Source organism: Nilaparvata lugens, chromosome 1 (assembly GCF_014356525.2).
Source record: "Nilaparvata lugens isolate BPH chromosome 1, ASM1435652v1, whole genome shotgun sequence".
NCBI lineage: Eukaryota > Metazoa > Arthropoda > Insecta > Hemiptera > Delphacidae > Nilaparvata > Nilaparvata lugens.
This window is the reverse complement of record NC_052504.1, coordinates 6,976,852-6,993,119: the sequence shown is the minus strand read 5'-3', so window position 1 is coordinate 6,993,119 and position 16,268 is coordinate 6,976,852. Positions and strand designations below refer to the sequence as shown.

The following is a 16,268-nucleotide window of genomic DNA, read 5'->3' as shown; positions in this document are numbered from 1 at the left end:
ACCATTATAACCTGCTCATAAAAAACCACACTTTGGGCTATGGAACTTCATGTAGCCTACGGTAGCATAGATGAATTTGAACATTAATTCTGAAAAATCTAGAAGGAGAATTGAAATTTGGGTTTCCAGGTGCACAAGATTGATATTTTTAGAATCTATGTTCAAAATTTGGAGATCTAAATGATTCCCGTTTTTCCGGTATGCAATCCACAAGTTAGTAGGGAGGAGAATGGGTGTTCTGGTCCAGAGTGTGTGTGTGTGTGTGTGTGTGTGTGTGTGTGTGTGTGTGTGTGTGTGTGTGTGTGTGTGTGTGTGTGTGTGTGAATAGTGGAGTGGTGAGGTGTGTGTGTGTGTGTGTGTGTGTGTGTGTGTGTGTGTGGTGTGTGGGATTGTTTTTTTTTATTATTATTGTTATATTATATTATCATTATTATTATATATATATATATATATATTATATATATATATATATATATATATAAGTAACTAACATTGTGTTGTTGGACTTGGAAACCTCCTATGTGATAAGCCCTACAACCTGTTGAATAGTTACTATGTGTAAATAATTCTATAGTAATTTTTTTTTAGGGAAACCTCATAGCCTACATTATGTGTTGAATTTCATTTTTTTTGGGGGATAGGAAAAAAAAATAACGAAAAACATCAAATTATATTTCATTGGAAAAAAATTATGTTTTGATGCGAACAAACAAACAAACGAACAAACGAACACACGAACAAACACAACCCTACTCTCTCTTATTATATAGATGTCACAATGAATATTCACCATAGATGTATTTGCATTTGAAATTTTGTCAAACACAAGTGTTGTACATTGATATACTCGTACCATCTTGAATGTTTTATAAAGAGAATTTAGATTAACTACCACTATATTCAAGTATTTTTTTCTATTGAAAGAATACGACGTTGATGTTGTCTGTCGGTATGTCCATACAACTATATTGAACAATATTGAACAATATTGAACAATATAGTGGTATTGACAACATCAACATTTTATTCTTCCAATTAGAAACACTACACTCACATGGGCGACTTTTCAACAAATTAATTAAAACAATATAAAAATCTTGTGGCACCCTTTATTTCAACTTGAAAATGACCTAAGTTGAGGTCAAAACAAGTTGTTGGACTATTTTAAAGTTTTTTAAAAAATAAATAAATAATTAAATGTTTATTTCCCAAAAAAACTAAAACTACAACATCAATTACAAAAATATTAGATAAATTACAAATAAAGGGTATAACAAGGGTACAAATAAACAGGATATGAGGGTACAAATAACAAGGATATAAATAAAGGGTACTACAAGATTTTTATATTGTTTCAATTAATTTCTTCCAATTAGATATATGGAAAAATACCACAACATCTCTCCACATACAATAATGTTTTTTTAACTTCATTGATTGCATTTTGTCTGCTTGATTTATAACTCAATGGCAAAAGCATTATACATTGACGAATTTTATTATGAATCTCACAGAGAACTGAATTCTGGTCAATTCGACTAGTTTTGACGATTTTCTTCAAATCAATTTCAAAATCCAACTGAGAAATAATATCTTGTGATATTGAATATCAATAACAATGGTGTAACAACCGAAACCGGTCTCCTAGCTTTCAATAAAATTTGTGGTTTTTGACAATTTCTTAGTCTTTTAGTTTAATATTAATCTACATCTTCTCATGAAAATATGTTATCTTAACAATGGTGTAACAACCGAAACCGGTTTTCTAACTTTTAAGAGAATCTGTGGTTTTTGACAATTTCTAAGTCTTTTAATTTAATATTAGCCTACATCTTCTCATGGAAATATATGCATTCAAGTATATGATGTAAATTTTATGAGGACTACAAAGATTTAAGAAATTTGAAATGGTGATTGAGTCATAGATTAACTCATAGCAAATAGTAACTAGGAATCAATCAACAACAGTAATAACTCCGATCATCACCAATTCTAGAACAAAAGGAGATTCTATCAAAATGGAACTAATTCGCCACAAATGATCCTCTCAAATCGATCAAGCTCTAATAATAGCGACAGAGCAAACTCTGCTAAATAAACATTGAATAGGGAAGAAATAAGCTCATTTAGCCCTGTATGGCGTTGGAACAAATGGATGTAATTCTGAGTCCGTTGAACTCGGAGATAACAAGAGAAATCCATGACGGAATCGGCTGGCTCCTAGGCAATAAGACATAGAGACAATATCAGCAGATAGTGGAAGAGAGGGTGAAGGAAAGATAGTGAAAAAGAGGGTAGATTGTGTCTGGGAGGGTGGATTCTGTAATTGCTATCATAGGATCACTACGGGGGTCCAACTCGTCTAATTTATCCTCCAATACACATCTAATCTGTTATTCTTTGTGAAAACTGCACTGCAGAAATAGAATTGTTGGTTCAGAATGGGATTGATCAGATGAGTTCATGAGAATCAATTGTAAGCATGCATCAACGGATGCAATGAATTGACCGAGTCATCGACTGACTTAATGCAGAGAATTTACATGCAATTATTTCTCAATTGAGAGAGCCTTATCTAATTTATCCTCCAATACACATCTAATATGTTATTCTTTGTGAAAACTGCACTGCAGAAATAGAATTGTTGGTCCAAAATGGAATTGAACAGATGAGTTCATGAGAATCAATTTTGTAGGCATGCATCAACGGATGAAATGAATTGACCGAGTCATCAACTGACTTCACTGCAAAGAATTTACATGCTATTATTTCTCAATTGAAAAAGCCTTTGCGTTTTCTCCTGAACATTATTTATTTTGTTATCAATGGAGCTCAGTCAAAGTAATTTTATCACAGCCAAATAAACACAAATAAAATAACCTCTTTTGGACTATCCTTTAATCAAAACTCGGGAATGGAATGGAAAGAGCTATAAGCCTGTTTTTCCATTTCCAATAATTTTTTGATTATGTGTTCCATTGTTGAATGAATGAATAAATGGAAACTGATTTTGAGTTCACACCATCAGAAGCTCTGATTAGATTTAAACTTACACTGAGAAAATTATACTAATTTATCTATGTATAGTCTTAACCTCATTCTTTTTTGAAACTTTTATTTGTAAAATTTGAAAAATTTGGAAGAAGACAGTTTCAGGCTATGTCTGTTGTCTTCTCCCAATCATATTATATTTATTATAATTATGATCTGTAATGACAATGGAATAATAATAAAGGAATAAATAAATAAATAAATAATGAAAGCAAAATGGCACTGATTCATTCACTCATCTACTTAATCATTCATTATCAACAGAACTGGAAATCTACTGAACCAAATAAGTACAAATTTGTCATGTGAGAATGTAACATGGAAACAGGCTTTAGTCACAAAAAAATCGAAACTGAGTGTATGTTCAGTTGGCCTTCTAGAGGCGCACTAAGAAAGGATTTAGAACGTTTCCAAAGATATGCCCGATATCTGCGTTATTTCAGACTTTTTCAAGAACTGATGATAAAATATGTCCGAATTTGGTACAGAGGTTCAGCTAGAGTCTAGAAACTTCTACCTTGAGAGGACTTCAAAGATACCCCAAAGATGGGCGGTTTCACTGCGGTTTGCTCAAATTCTCCGAGAACTAATTGGGAAACAATATTCAAATTTGGTACAGAAGTGCAGATAGGGTCTAGAAATTTTTGTCTTAAGAGAACTTTAAAATTAGACTCCAAAATCTGCGGTTTATCAGTCTTCATTTGCGTTTTCTCAGCGTTATCAAGTGCAAATGAACATGAAATGTTCAAGTTTGGTACAGATTTGCAGATTTGCAGATTAGTTCTAGAAATGTTTTCTTAAGGTGCGTACAGATTTACGCACCGCGAACATGAGCAATTCACTTTTAATCAGCTGATGCCAAGCTTTTAATATATAATTATTATATCTTATACCGGTTCTGTAAAAATACAGATATAGTCAGCTGATTAAAAGTGAATTGCTCATGTTTGCGGCGCGTAAATCTGTACGCACCTTTAGAGTCACTTTAACATTTTAAAGATTTGTCTCAGCTACTCCTTGATCAATTAATTTTTTCAGGAAGCTCATCCTTACCTGCAAAAATTAATTGCGCTTGAACAAGAATTTTAATGAGTTACTTATCTGTTATGTTTCAGGACTGACATAACCTCAGGATAGGAGAGTACGTGCTAAGCGGAGAATAATAAGCCGAGATGTGAAGATGGATTACAAGAAGATGAAGCCATTTTTCAAGCTAAACAAGACAGCAGTGACAAGTTGTAAAGGAACACGTATTTGGCGCACGACTTAATCGAGCGTTAAACACGACGTGAATCCGGATAACCGCGGTTTAAGATGATTACCAGTTATGTGACCGACGTACGAACACATCCTTCCGTTGATCGCTGCAATTTCTCAGTTTCTCTCGGCTATGACGAACGTTTTTCGTGCAACCAGACAAAAAGTGGATTGCTCTCGATATTGTAAGTTGGAGGTATCTATTGGGAAATTGTGGCTTGTTCAGGTGTTTTCACCTGAAAAGCTGATACGACACTCACAATTCAGGTGTGTTGTTCAGGTTTATTCAACTCTGCAAATTTCCCGTTAGATATGAAACTCCCTTCATACAACCCCATCTTCATTCATTTATACCATAGAGAAACGATAGCATAAGTAGATATCCCATGGTATAGGGCGTTTATGTCGCAACTTTTACTGTTATCCCAAGTCGGTAGTTCACGTAGTTCTTTCCTATGCAGCTATGTGACGCTGGTAGTCTCTCAAATTGTGCCGTTCATACACTATCACCCCAACAAAACAGTAAAAATTTACAATAATCGACAGTAATCGGCTTGAGATAACAGTAAAAGTTGCGACATAAATTCCCTATACCATGGGATATCTACTTACGCTATTGTTTCTCTATGTTTATACTCTCACATCCTCATACAGTGAAACATACATCACATTTTCATTAATATTTTTCAACTGCAGCTCTTTATCGAATGATACAGATATAGTTCACCAATTTTGTAAGGTCAATAGGAGAAAATTGGTAGCCTCATAAAATTGTAAAAGTTTTGAAAAATTCTTAAATGTTTGATCAATGAAATATCCCAAGGTTCTATTTCTGGTGTGATTTTTTAACAGTTACAAGTACTCCCAATCGTTCCTTGCTAAATACTGAATGAATTTCTTGGAGAACTATCTGAAAACTAACTTCATTCATAATATTACTGTATCTAGAGTTTGATTTGAGGTGGATTCCCGATTGCTATTTTGAAGTGCCTTATTACATTCCTATAATATAAAACCTTCTTCCATTGTTTACCATACACCATCAACCATATTTGAAGTATTCGTCAAAAATCAATTTGTTTTTCAACTCTGGAACCCCATTTTAGTTGCACCACTGGAATAAAATTTGAGAGGCATGTTATCCGATAGTGATGAATTTGAGAATACTTAAATTATAGACTTAGTTGTTGGAGAAGAGCTTTCACATATTATTCAGGAACAAATCACTAGTTGAATCGATTGTTAAATATTTGAGTATTAATTGATTGAAAACAAAACATTAGCTCATTGTTATAGGATCGAGTCAAGGTTACAGATACAGATCATATTCTACTAGAAGTAATAATGTACACTGATAAACTCGGTTGTTGGAAAAAAGCTCTCTCATAATATTAAGGAACAAACCACTAATTGTATTGATTGTTAGATAATCAAGTATTTATTGATTGAGAACAAACATCGGTTCATTGTTATAGGATCGAATCAACAGTTGGAGATACAGATCACATTCTCGTATAAGTAAATGATCAGAAATGAGTTCAATGTTATGTTTTGATTCAGTTGAGAGATTTATATCTCATGTCGAGAGCCTTCTCAAATTTATTCTGTTGGTTTTATAGCTGGAAGGCATATAATGACACCAATAAATAACATTTATTAAGGTATCACACTAAGATCATGATCCTACATAACGATCATGATTAGCGATAGAAGCCTTGCGTTCAATGTATAAGCAGATTAGACCCCCCGTAATAGGGATTAAGCAATGTTAACTAACCCACTATCAATCAATCAACTGGAATTCATCACCAGGAAAAACTCTTCCTAGAGTAACTTATATTAAAAAATACTGTTTGTTTACTTTCATGGCTGGATCCAACTGCAATAATAATAAAAACATGGAAGGATACATTATAATTAAAACAATCAAACAGTTCTCCTTCAAAATATCGCCCTGATGAATAGCTGGGATCAGAGTATCTTTACTTGATGAGCTTTGTGAACCGTAATCTCCTATGAATCAACTCGATTGATTGAACGATTAATTATATCAAGTCTCTGTTACTCTGTTCTTGTTGAAGAAGTACTCTTCTGTTAGGATTATTGTGTAGTTCCTCCAGATTCTCCATTACTCTAATCTTTCTCGAAACACATATAATCTCTCTAATTCGATTCAAAATTTACCTGAGGGTAAAGAGCTTAACTGTATGACTTTATCGAAATCCATTGGTGAGAGAGTGGATCATATAGAATTGAATAGTGTTCTCATTTTCTCCTACCCAATTGGGTTGTAACTCGAATATTTAAAATGTAAACACATTATGTGGTACATCATTTTAAAGTCCTTTTTGAAACAAGAAAGATTGCATCGACAAAAATGTTCTATGATACTTTTATCCAAAATTTCGGCTGATTGCAGTTTCAGTTTTCAAGGAAATGAGAGGTTGTAACTCAAATATTTTGAACGTAAACACCCATTGTGTGATACATAATTTTTAAGGCCTTCTCAAAACTAGAAAGATGACATCAATAAAAATGTTCTATGATACTTTTATCCAAAATGGCGGCTGGTTGAAGTTTGAGTTTTTAAAGAAATAATTGATAAATTTTAATCAGCCGCCATTTTGGATAGAAGTATCATAGAGCATTTTTATTGATGTCATATTTCTAGCTTTGAGAAGGCCTTTGAAATTATGTATCACACAATGGGTGTTTACGTTCAAAATATTTTAGTTACAACCCCTCATTTCCTTAAAAACTAAAACTTCAATCAGCCGCCATTTCGGATACAAGTTTCATAGAACATTTTTGTCGATGCCATCTTTCTTGCTTCAAGAAGGCCTTTAAAATGATGTACCACACAATGGGTGCTTACATTTAAAATATTCGAGTTACAACCACTAGGTAATCCCCTTATGAGGGGTTGAAATTCAATTGTACGTCAAAAGTTAGAGTATTTGACAATAGCTTATTCTGAAAGTTGCAGTATTATATCTACAACCATGGAGAAACAATAGCGTAAGTAGATATCCCATGGTATAGGGCGTTTATGTCGCAACTTTTACTGTTATCTCAAGCCGATAGTCCAAGTATTTCTTTCCCGTGAAGCTTTATGATGCTGGTAGTCTCTCATATTGTGCCGTTCATACACTCTTACCCGGTCAAAACAGTAAAAATCGACTATAATAGATAGTAATCGGCTCGAGATATAGCAGTAAAAGTTGCGACATAAACGCCCTATACCATGGGATATCTACTTAAGCTATTGATTCTCTATGCTACAACAGTCTCCAATTTATTGAAGGGTTCCCATACCATAAGACTCACTCTGTATAGTAAAAGATAGGTTCAGATGCAAAGATTTATTATGAATATACCAAGAATATATCAAAGATATATTATGAGCGTTTGTACCCCTGTTGAATCTATCATTCGATTTCAATCAATCATATGAAAATCTGGTATCTGTGTTTTAGCTTGAAGATAAACGAGTGCTGAACAATGTGAGTGAGCGGTGGTGTCAGTGTGTGTGTGAGAGAGAGACAAAATGAGTTAGGTGCCAACCGTCATAAACGGCACATATGATTTCTGCATTGGCCTCAGAGTTGAACAGCAGCAGTGTGAGCCTATTTAGCCTCAACCAGACGCCGTCAGCCAATCAGAGCCTCCTGGATTACAATGGCAACTATACCGAGATCCCCGTGTTCCCCAGCTACATCCGGACAACATCCATGGTGTTCTGCATAGTCATCCTGGGCATAGGGGTGGTGGGCAATGTGATGGTGCCCATAGTGATCCTCAAGACAAAGGACATGCGCAATAGCACCAATATTTTCCTGATGAACCTCAGCATCGCTGACCTGATGGTGCTTCTCGTGTGCACGCCTACTGTTCTGGTCGAGGTCAACTCGAAGCCTGAGACGTGGGTGCTTGGAGAGGAGATGTGTGAGTACAAACATATATTATTTCATTATTTTTAAATTTGTTAAAGTTGTTAATGTTGCTAAAGTTGTTAAAGCTGTTAAAGTCTTTAAAGTTGTTCTCCCCCTTGAAGTGTTCCACCCATAATAATCTTGAATGAATGTTCAACATGGTTGCAATGTCTGACTTCCAAAGATACTTCCGAGGGTTACTTACTCCAAAAACGTTTTTTGAATTTATAGTTCAAACTTCAAACCATCCGTTGACTCAATTCATACACATCAATTCAACCATATATTGATTAAACGAATTTTATTAGTTGAACCAAACCAACATGAAAAAATCTGTTCTAACTGAGATCAACACATAATAATTACAACCATATATTGATTGAACGTGTTTCATTAGTTAAACGAAACCAACTTTGGGAAAAACGGTTCCAATTGAGGAGTTGAATGGAATAGGGGCGTAACCCAGAAATTGGGATTTCGAGAAAATGGGCCTTGAAGTTTTCAACTAGTTTCAAAATAGAGAGGTTTTTTCTAAATACTTGGAACTAGTATCATATGGTAGTTTGATATCTTATGAATGGAGTGGAATATAAAAATTCAAAGTATACAGCTACAGTTAATCTATATTGAATGTTTAAAATATACTTGTAACTGCCCTTATTCCATTCAACAGCTTAATACTGAACTTTTTCCGTTCAAGTCACATTGAATGGAAGAAGGGCAGTTTCAGTCATTTGAGACTTTGCATTATATTTCAGCTGTAAAATAATAAAAAAATTGAATGGATGATGATTAATAGATAAAAACCTAATAATGATGATATTTATTGAATTTATTTTTCAAAAATAAATAATAAATGATAACAAACAGAAAAGTTATAACTACCTAAATGGTATTAGTCTGCTGGACTTTGCAAATTTGTTCGAAACAGGCCTTTATGAGATAAGAAAAAAGTTATATACATCTTAATATCAATAACCTAAGTGGTAGCTGCCTGAGACTTTGCGAATATATTGTCAAAAAATATGCCTTTTGGTCATCACTCAGGTATCGGTAAAGACGTAGGTTTAATAGAATAAAAAAAATCAAGTTCCAATACTTTCTATTACGCAAAGTTAATTCTAAGATTTCAAAAGCAAAGTATAACGTATTAGAGAATAATAATCATGAAGCATTTCTGTTTACAAACAATCCAAAAGCCTAAGCTGAAAGCTCTGATCACAGACTGTGGAAACTAGAACTGCTGACAAACATAGCCTCCTGAAAATCAACGTCATGATCTCGAGAAAGAAGATATAAGAGTGAAACTTTGCAGTTATACCAACTAAACTACGTTGATTCCAAAAAAAACATTTAACGGAAAAAGGGCAGAACTTGGTTTACGCCCCTATTCCATCTAGCTCCTCAATTGCGATCAACAGGATTTAGTCGGGTTTGGTGTTTATCACATGATGGAGGAGAATTATTGTTGATTTCATTTATTTGATAATAAATTTTAGACTTACAGCATAGAGAGGCAAAACTCATCCAGGAATGAATGCAAAAATACTGAATACCGGATCTCATAGCTAAAGAAAAGTAAGAATAATAATGAAAATGATCATTGTATTATTATTATTTTCACGAGAAATTACTTAATGATTAAGATAATTTTGCAATTTTTTCGATTATAAACCTACCCAATTGATATGATGTAGTGATCATTGCGCTTCTAATATTCTCAAGTGTTTGGACAGAAACTCACAGTTTTTTTGATTCACAAATTGTTTACACTTTTCGTTTGAGTACAATATCAACCAAGGAATCTAATATATCTATTTATTTATTGAGAATACATTACATGAAAAAAGTACAACTCGAAGAGGTTCACAGCTAAACGCCACAACAATCCTCATTTACAAAAAAGTATGACACAAATTAATGATTTAGAAATAATTATTAAGAACTTGAAATTGAAAAGCAAAACAAAAAAAAGTTGCTTGAAGAAAAAAATGTTTTTGAAATAAGAACTTGATATTAAAAATTAAGATAAAACTTGATTAGGAAAACAGAAAAAATTTGCTTGAAAGAAGATATAAGAAAGTTGGAAAAAAGTTGATTATAAATAAGAACTAAATATTAAAAAAAATTAATCAAGAAAACGAAAAAGTTCATAGAATAAATGAAACGGGATAGAAATGAAAGGAAGAATATATTGAAGGACTGCAAAATAATGTGACAGTTAAAATTGAAGAGCTTGCATGGGTTTAAAACAAAATTTGCGTAAATTATGTTCCTAGATACAATACATCCATTCTAGATTCCTTGATATTAACTTTTCACTCTACAAAATGGAATATAAATCTACAACACTACAAAATTAAATGATAAACATGATCCCATTTATTCACTCCTGGATATAAAATTATATTGAAAAAATTGATTTTACAACAATCTGAATTAAAGACCACCTACTAGGAATACGAGTGGGAAAAATGTGGCAAGTCCATTGGAACTCTCAACTAGTTTTTAAGCTTGCAAAAAATATTGGAGAGAGAAGATTACATAAATCAGAATGTACAAGCTATTAAGAGATAAAATCCATCGATTACTTGACCAAATACAACTTAATTCTTCAACGATTGATTTTCAATTTGTTAAAGATTTTTTCCCTATGATTTTGATTTTTTTATGGATTTTATTTATCAAGAACACTTGCTCCACATAAAAACGCGAATCAATTCTCAAATATTACTCTCAATCAAAACAGCTTAGGTCTCAATTATAAATTACTCCTCATGTTTTGAGGATTAAATATACTTGTTTATTTATTCATATTGAACCCTCATAATAACAAAGTTTACATTCAATTCGGCCAATAAATAACTATGTAATCGTGTGCTAATCCCTAGCAGACCTCAGAAAACGTATTTTCCGTTATTTGTATTCGTCGTGCATCGTCTAATCCGATTATCGGAATTGGCTAGAAGCAGTACAAGGAAACTAAAAGAAGTACATCAACTCGACCTGGACGGGAATCAGGTAATGCCACAACATTGGTAAATGGAAGCATGTTGCGGAATATTGAGAAGTACCTGTAACAGTTGATTGATGCTGTTGAGGCTACCATACGAATGAGGGTTGTGCTCAGAAATGGCTGCTATCTACCTCAAACTGTCGGCATTGGTTGAATGGGAAGAGTTGATGGTATTGGTGAGGGATGCTGACCGTTTTGAGTGAACCTCACTGAAGATTCCAGCTGGGAAAAATTGAGGAGATTTCTTCCTCAGTCAATTCTAAGAGGCGGATGCTAGTAGACGATTGATCGCAAATTGCAGATTGTCAAAGTAGATCTTCTTTTTGTTTAAGTCTTGAAGTTGGAAGATTCACAACAATCGATACAACACAGGCCTTATCGGATAAGATTAAAGGGCGTTTTTGGAAAACAACAAATTCTTTATTCAAATTCTTTATTCAAAAAAAAAAAAAAAATAATTATACAATCAAATGCATTCCAAAAATCAAATACAATATTGTTTCCTAATTTCTAATATGTGTTCCCTATAGGCTACCCTGTGTGGGGACACTTGAATATATATAATAAAATATTTATATACAAATTTAAATAGTATATCATGAAGAACATAATAATTGAATATGGTATTATATTGAAATAAATCAATATGTCAATATTTATAATCATTCTTGCACACATTCATACGCACACACATTCACATATGCGCACACATTCATACGCACACACATTCACACATGCGCACAAACACACACACACACAAACACACACACACACAACACACACACACACACACACCACACACACACACACACACACACACACACACACACATACACATACACATACACACACACACTTACACAAACTTAAAACTATGTACGGAGTGGTTGCTGTTTTTTTTCATATTTAGTTCAATTTTATTCATAGTTAACGTTTCGTTTTTTTTTCAAAGTGCTGATGTAATTATACCATAAATGAATGCGTTTTGAAGAAAGATACAGTGATTGAAATTTGATACTGTCTTACTGTTTACGCATACCGGACGGGATTTGTGAGTTCAATGATCTTTGATTGTTGCAGTGTTCATGTCGTGTAATGTGTAAATTATACTAAATTTAGACCTATATTAATTTAATAAAAAAATCATTCGGGTTGTCTAGTTGTAAAATGAATTTCTTGATTTCTTTTCTAAATAACTGACGTGACGTTATTTTCCTTGTTGTTACTGGAAGTGAATTGAATATTTTTATAGCTATGTATTTGAAGTGTCGTCTGGAATGTTCTAATTTTGGTTTTGGGAGGTTAATGTCCTGTGAATTCCTGAGGTTTATTCTTTCTCTCATCTGTTGAATATCGAAATTATTTTCAGCTAAATCCAGCAATGCTTCGAATAGAAAAGAATGTCTCACTGATAATATTGATAGTTCTCTGAAGAGCATCATTGAACTATATTGTTTAGGTTTATTACAAATTATTTTTAATATATGTTTCTGACCAGTAATCACAGGTTTAATATGAACATTGTATGCACTCCCATAGCATATTATTCCATAATTTATTCTAGAACCAATAATTGCATGGTATAATTGTAACAATACTTCTTTTGGACATAACTGACTCAGGTAATAGAACTTCCTTATGTATACAAATAACTCATTTTTTATCTTCTGTACATGATCTGACCAAGTGAGCCTACTATCCAATATGAGGCCCAGATATTTAACTGTACGTGCTTGTTTTATAGTTTCACAGTTACACAATATATTATTCACCTGTTGCGCACAATCTAATTTATGGAAGTAAATACTAGTTAACTCCCAATCCGTGCTTTGAAGATTAAATTGTATTATATTAGATTTGTCTGTGTTGATAGTTAATTTATTTTCGCAAAACCACCACCTAAGGTGCTTAAGATCCATTTCTAATTTATTTTTAAGTTCTTGATTTGTTTTGGCCGAATAAAATATAACTGTATCGTCTGCAAAAGATGTAATCTTTCCCTGTAAGTCACCATCCGTCAAATCGTTAATAAAGACCAGGAATAAAGTACTTGATAACACTGATCCTTGAGGAATACCTATGGTAATGTCCCCGGGTTCACTCAACGTATCGTTAATTCTGACCCTTTGACTCCTATTAGATAGGTAGCATCTTAACCAATCATTGGCAATTCCTCTTACTCCTGATAAATCAAGTTTTTTTTAGAAAAGAGTTTCCATGATTCCAATGAAAATAAGCGTAACTTTAAAAGAAAATTGAGAAGTAAATATAGAATTTATTTGAAGATTCAGACACAGTATATTCATCTATTTATATCATTAAAAAATTCAATTCATTCATCGTATTTTATAAGAGGAAAATTGTAGGAATGATTGGGAAAAGATGAACAGCCTGAAACTGTTCCTGTCCATGATTTTTATAGATATTATGTTTCTAAGAATTTTGTTGATGAATAGTTCAATTCTAGCTCAAATTAATAGGTTAAAGTTCTACACTAAAGGAGTATATCACAGTCTAATATTGAGCAATGCCCATGCATTGTCATTTTCAGTATCACTCTGCTACATTTAAAACGAAGATGCCTACAGATCTCGTATAAATGTAGCCATAGAGAAACAATAGCGTAAGTAGATATCCCATGGTATAGGGCATTTATGTCGCAACTTTTACTGTTATCTCAAGCTGATAGTTCACGCAGTTCTTTCCCATGAAACTGTGTGACGCTGGTAGTCTCTCATATTGTGCCGTTCTTACACTCTCACCCGGCCAAAATAGTAAAAATCGACAATAATCGACAGTAATCGGCTTGAGATAACAGTAAAAGTTGCGACATAAATGCCCTATACCATGGGATATCTACTAATGCTATCGTTTCTCTATGATGTAGCATAGTGATACTGAAAGTGACAGAGCATGGGCATTGCTCAATGTGATATACTCCTTTAGTGTCGAACTTTAACCTTTTAATTTAAGCTGTTCAATTTAAATGTTCATTATCCAAAGTGTTAGATAGTAGTCGAATTAAGAAAATGTTCCTAAGAATAAGAATAAGATGATGATTCAACTGTTTATTGTATTACATATAATTTACTGTGTTGAATGAATTTATATCTCATCTTATCTCAAGATTAGTTCTCACTTCAAACTTTATCAATTTGAGCTTGAATTTCAGCCTGAAAATATGGATAGATACTATCGAAGAGGATACTCTATCAGTTTCTATTATCCTATGATAATATCCCGGACCCTGAACCGAATTAATAAACCATTCTGAAGATAGGAGCGTGCTTGTCTAGGAAGCTTCTTTAGAATTATTTGATACGACTCTCAATAATTTAGCCTGATGGAGGAGCTGGGGATAACTTCAGCTAATTAAATGAGAGCTGAAGTAAATAAGGAACAATTCACAAGTATTCAGCTTTCCAAATATTCTAGGTAACTTCAAATCCTCGAACCTATAGTCATTTTACAGTCATTGAATTTCTCTTGACATTCATATAATATATCGATCCAGCTTCTAATCATTTTGTTCGTTGTTTTCCTGGCACAATTTACCAATCACAATTATATAGCTAAGAATATTGGTTATTCATCTTTGGAGTGAAAATAATATTATTGTTCTGATGCTAGAGGTAGCCCTAGTTCGGACAATGTTTTGGCTTAATTAAGGAATAGAAGAATTTTTGGGCTAGCGCTTGATTTTTTGTCACACTTTTGTTATATAGGGTAATAGTTGATCGTTCCACGTTTCTGATTAACTCAGATACAAATTTTTCTGTATAATGTGTATTTCGATTGTAAATTCTTGTGATCATTGTAATATGTGTTCACATCACCTCATTTTAGACTATGTATATCAAAATTTGGGAGGGAAATAGTTTTGGATTCATCCTGTTGATTTTTTCCCTTTTTGTGTAGTTGAGAAGTTGATATTGTGGTAATTATTCATATTGAATGAAAAAGACTGAGAAATTGTCAAAAAAAACACTGATTTATTGATAATTAGAAAGACCGGTTTCGGTTATTACACCATTGTCAATCTCTGATAAAATGATTGTTTTCCTGTTGAATTTTCTCCCGATCTTTAATTTGCCCCAAATTTCCTGTTGATTTTCTCCCGATCTTTAATTTGCCCCAAATTTCCTGTTGAATTTTCCCCCGATCTTTAATTTGCCCCAAATTTCCTGTTGAATTTTCCCCCGATCTTTAATTTGCCCCAAATTTCCTGTTGATTTTCTCCCGATCTTTAATTTGATGTTGTAAATGTGGAATGGAATAAATAAATATGAATCTCAATAAGAAAATGAATTTCAAAATAGATTCTCATGTGAATGTGATCATGCCTACTAATTTATCTGTATGGAATATTCTGCTCATTTGATAAAAATATCAATGATCCTCTTCAGAACCAATTCATCAGTATAGAATATTTCCTTATCATAGAAATCATCGCTATTCTCTTCTTTAGCTCCAATCATTTCATTGGTAGGCAGCTTTCCATCCTCTTCTGTCTAGAGCTGTAGTTTTCAGTTGGATGTAGCTCTTGATCTCTAGATCTTTGGTAACTTGCTTCAGATATTGTAGGCGGGGTCTTCCACGAGCCCTTTGTACAATTATTATTACCTTCCAGTATTCTTAATATGAATTCGTTGCATGTGTCTAAATACATGGACAAGCCAAGAATGCCGTCTGTCCTTTAAAATACGCGAAAGAGATCGATTTTCCTCAACCCTTTAAAATACTTCCTCGTTAGTAATTCTATCAGTTCATTCAACTTGAGCATCCGTCTTCAATACCATACTTCAAAGGCAGAGATAGCAATCAATGAATGATAAAATTCACGCACTCACGAAGGACTCAAGGTTGGAACCACTATGAAACACTATCAAACTACTATTATCCTATTCCATTCAATGTTCATACGCATGTTATGTTGAATATATTATAATAATTGTAATTATAATTCATTTAATGTATGAGATACTATAATCATAATACAATTACGACATTGG

General features: G+C 33.1%; 1 protein-coding gene across 3 annotated transcripts in view; it reads left to right on the top strand.

Annotated features, from left to right (window-relative positions):
* Nucleotides 1-16,268, top strand: part of LOC111057684 (growth hormone secretagogue receptor type 1-like) — a 298,361-nt gene that overhangs the window by 69,969 nt on the left and 212,124 nt on the right. For all 3 annotated transcript variants that reach the window (XM_039429025.1, XM_039429016.1, XM_039429020.1), the window contains exons 2-3: nt 4,167-4,493; nt 7,785-8,253. In XM_039429025.1, the coding sequence (XP_039284959.1) occupies nt 7,890-8,253 (364 nt within the window). In that variant the 5' untranslated portion in view covers nt 4,167-4,493; nt 7,785-7,889. The remainder of the gene's footprint in view (nt 1-4,166; nt 4,494-7,784; nt 8,254-16,268) is intronic.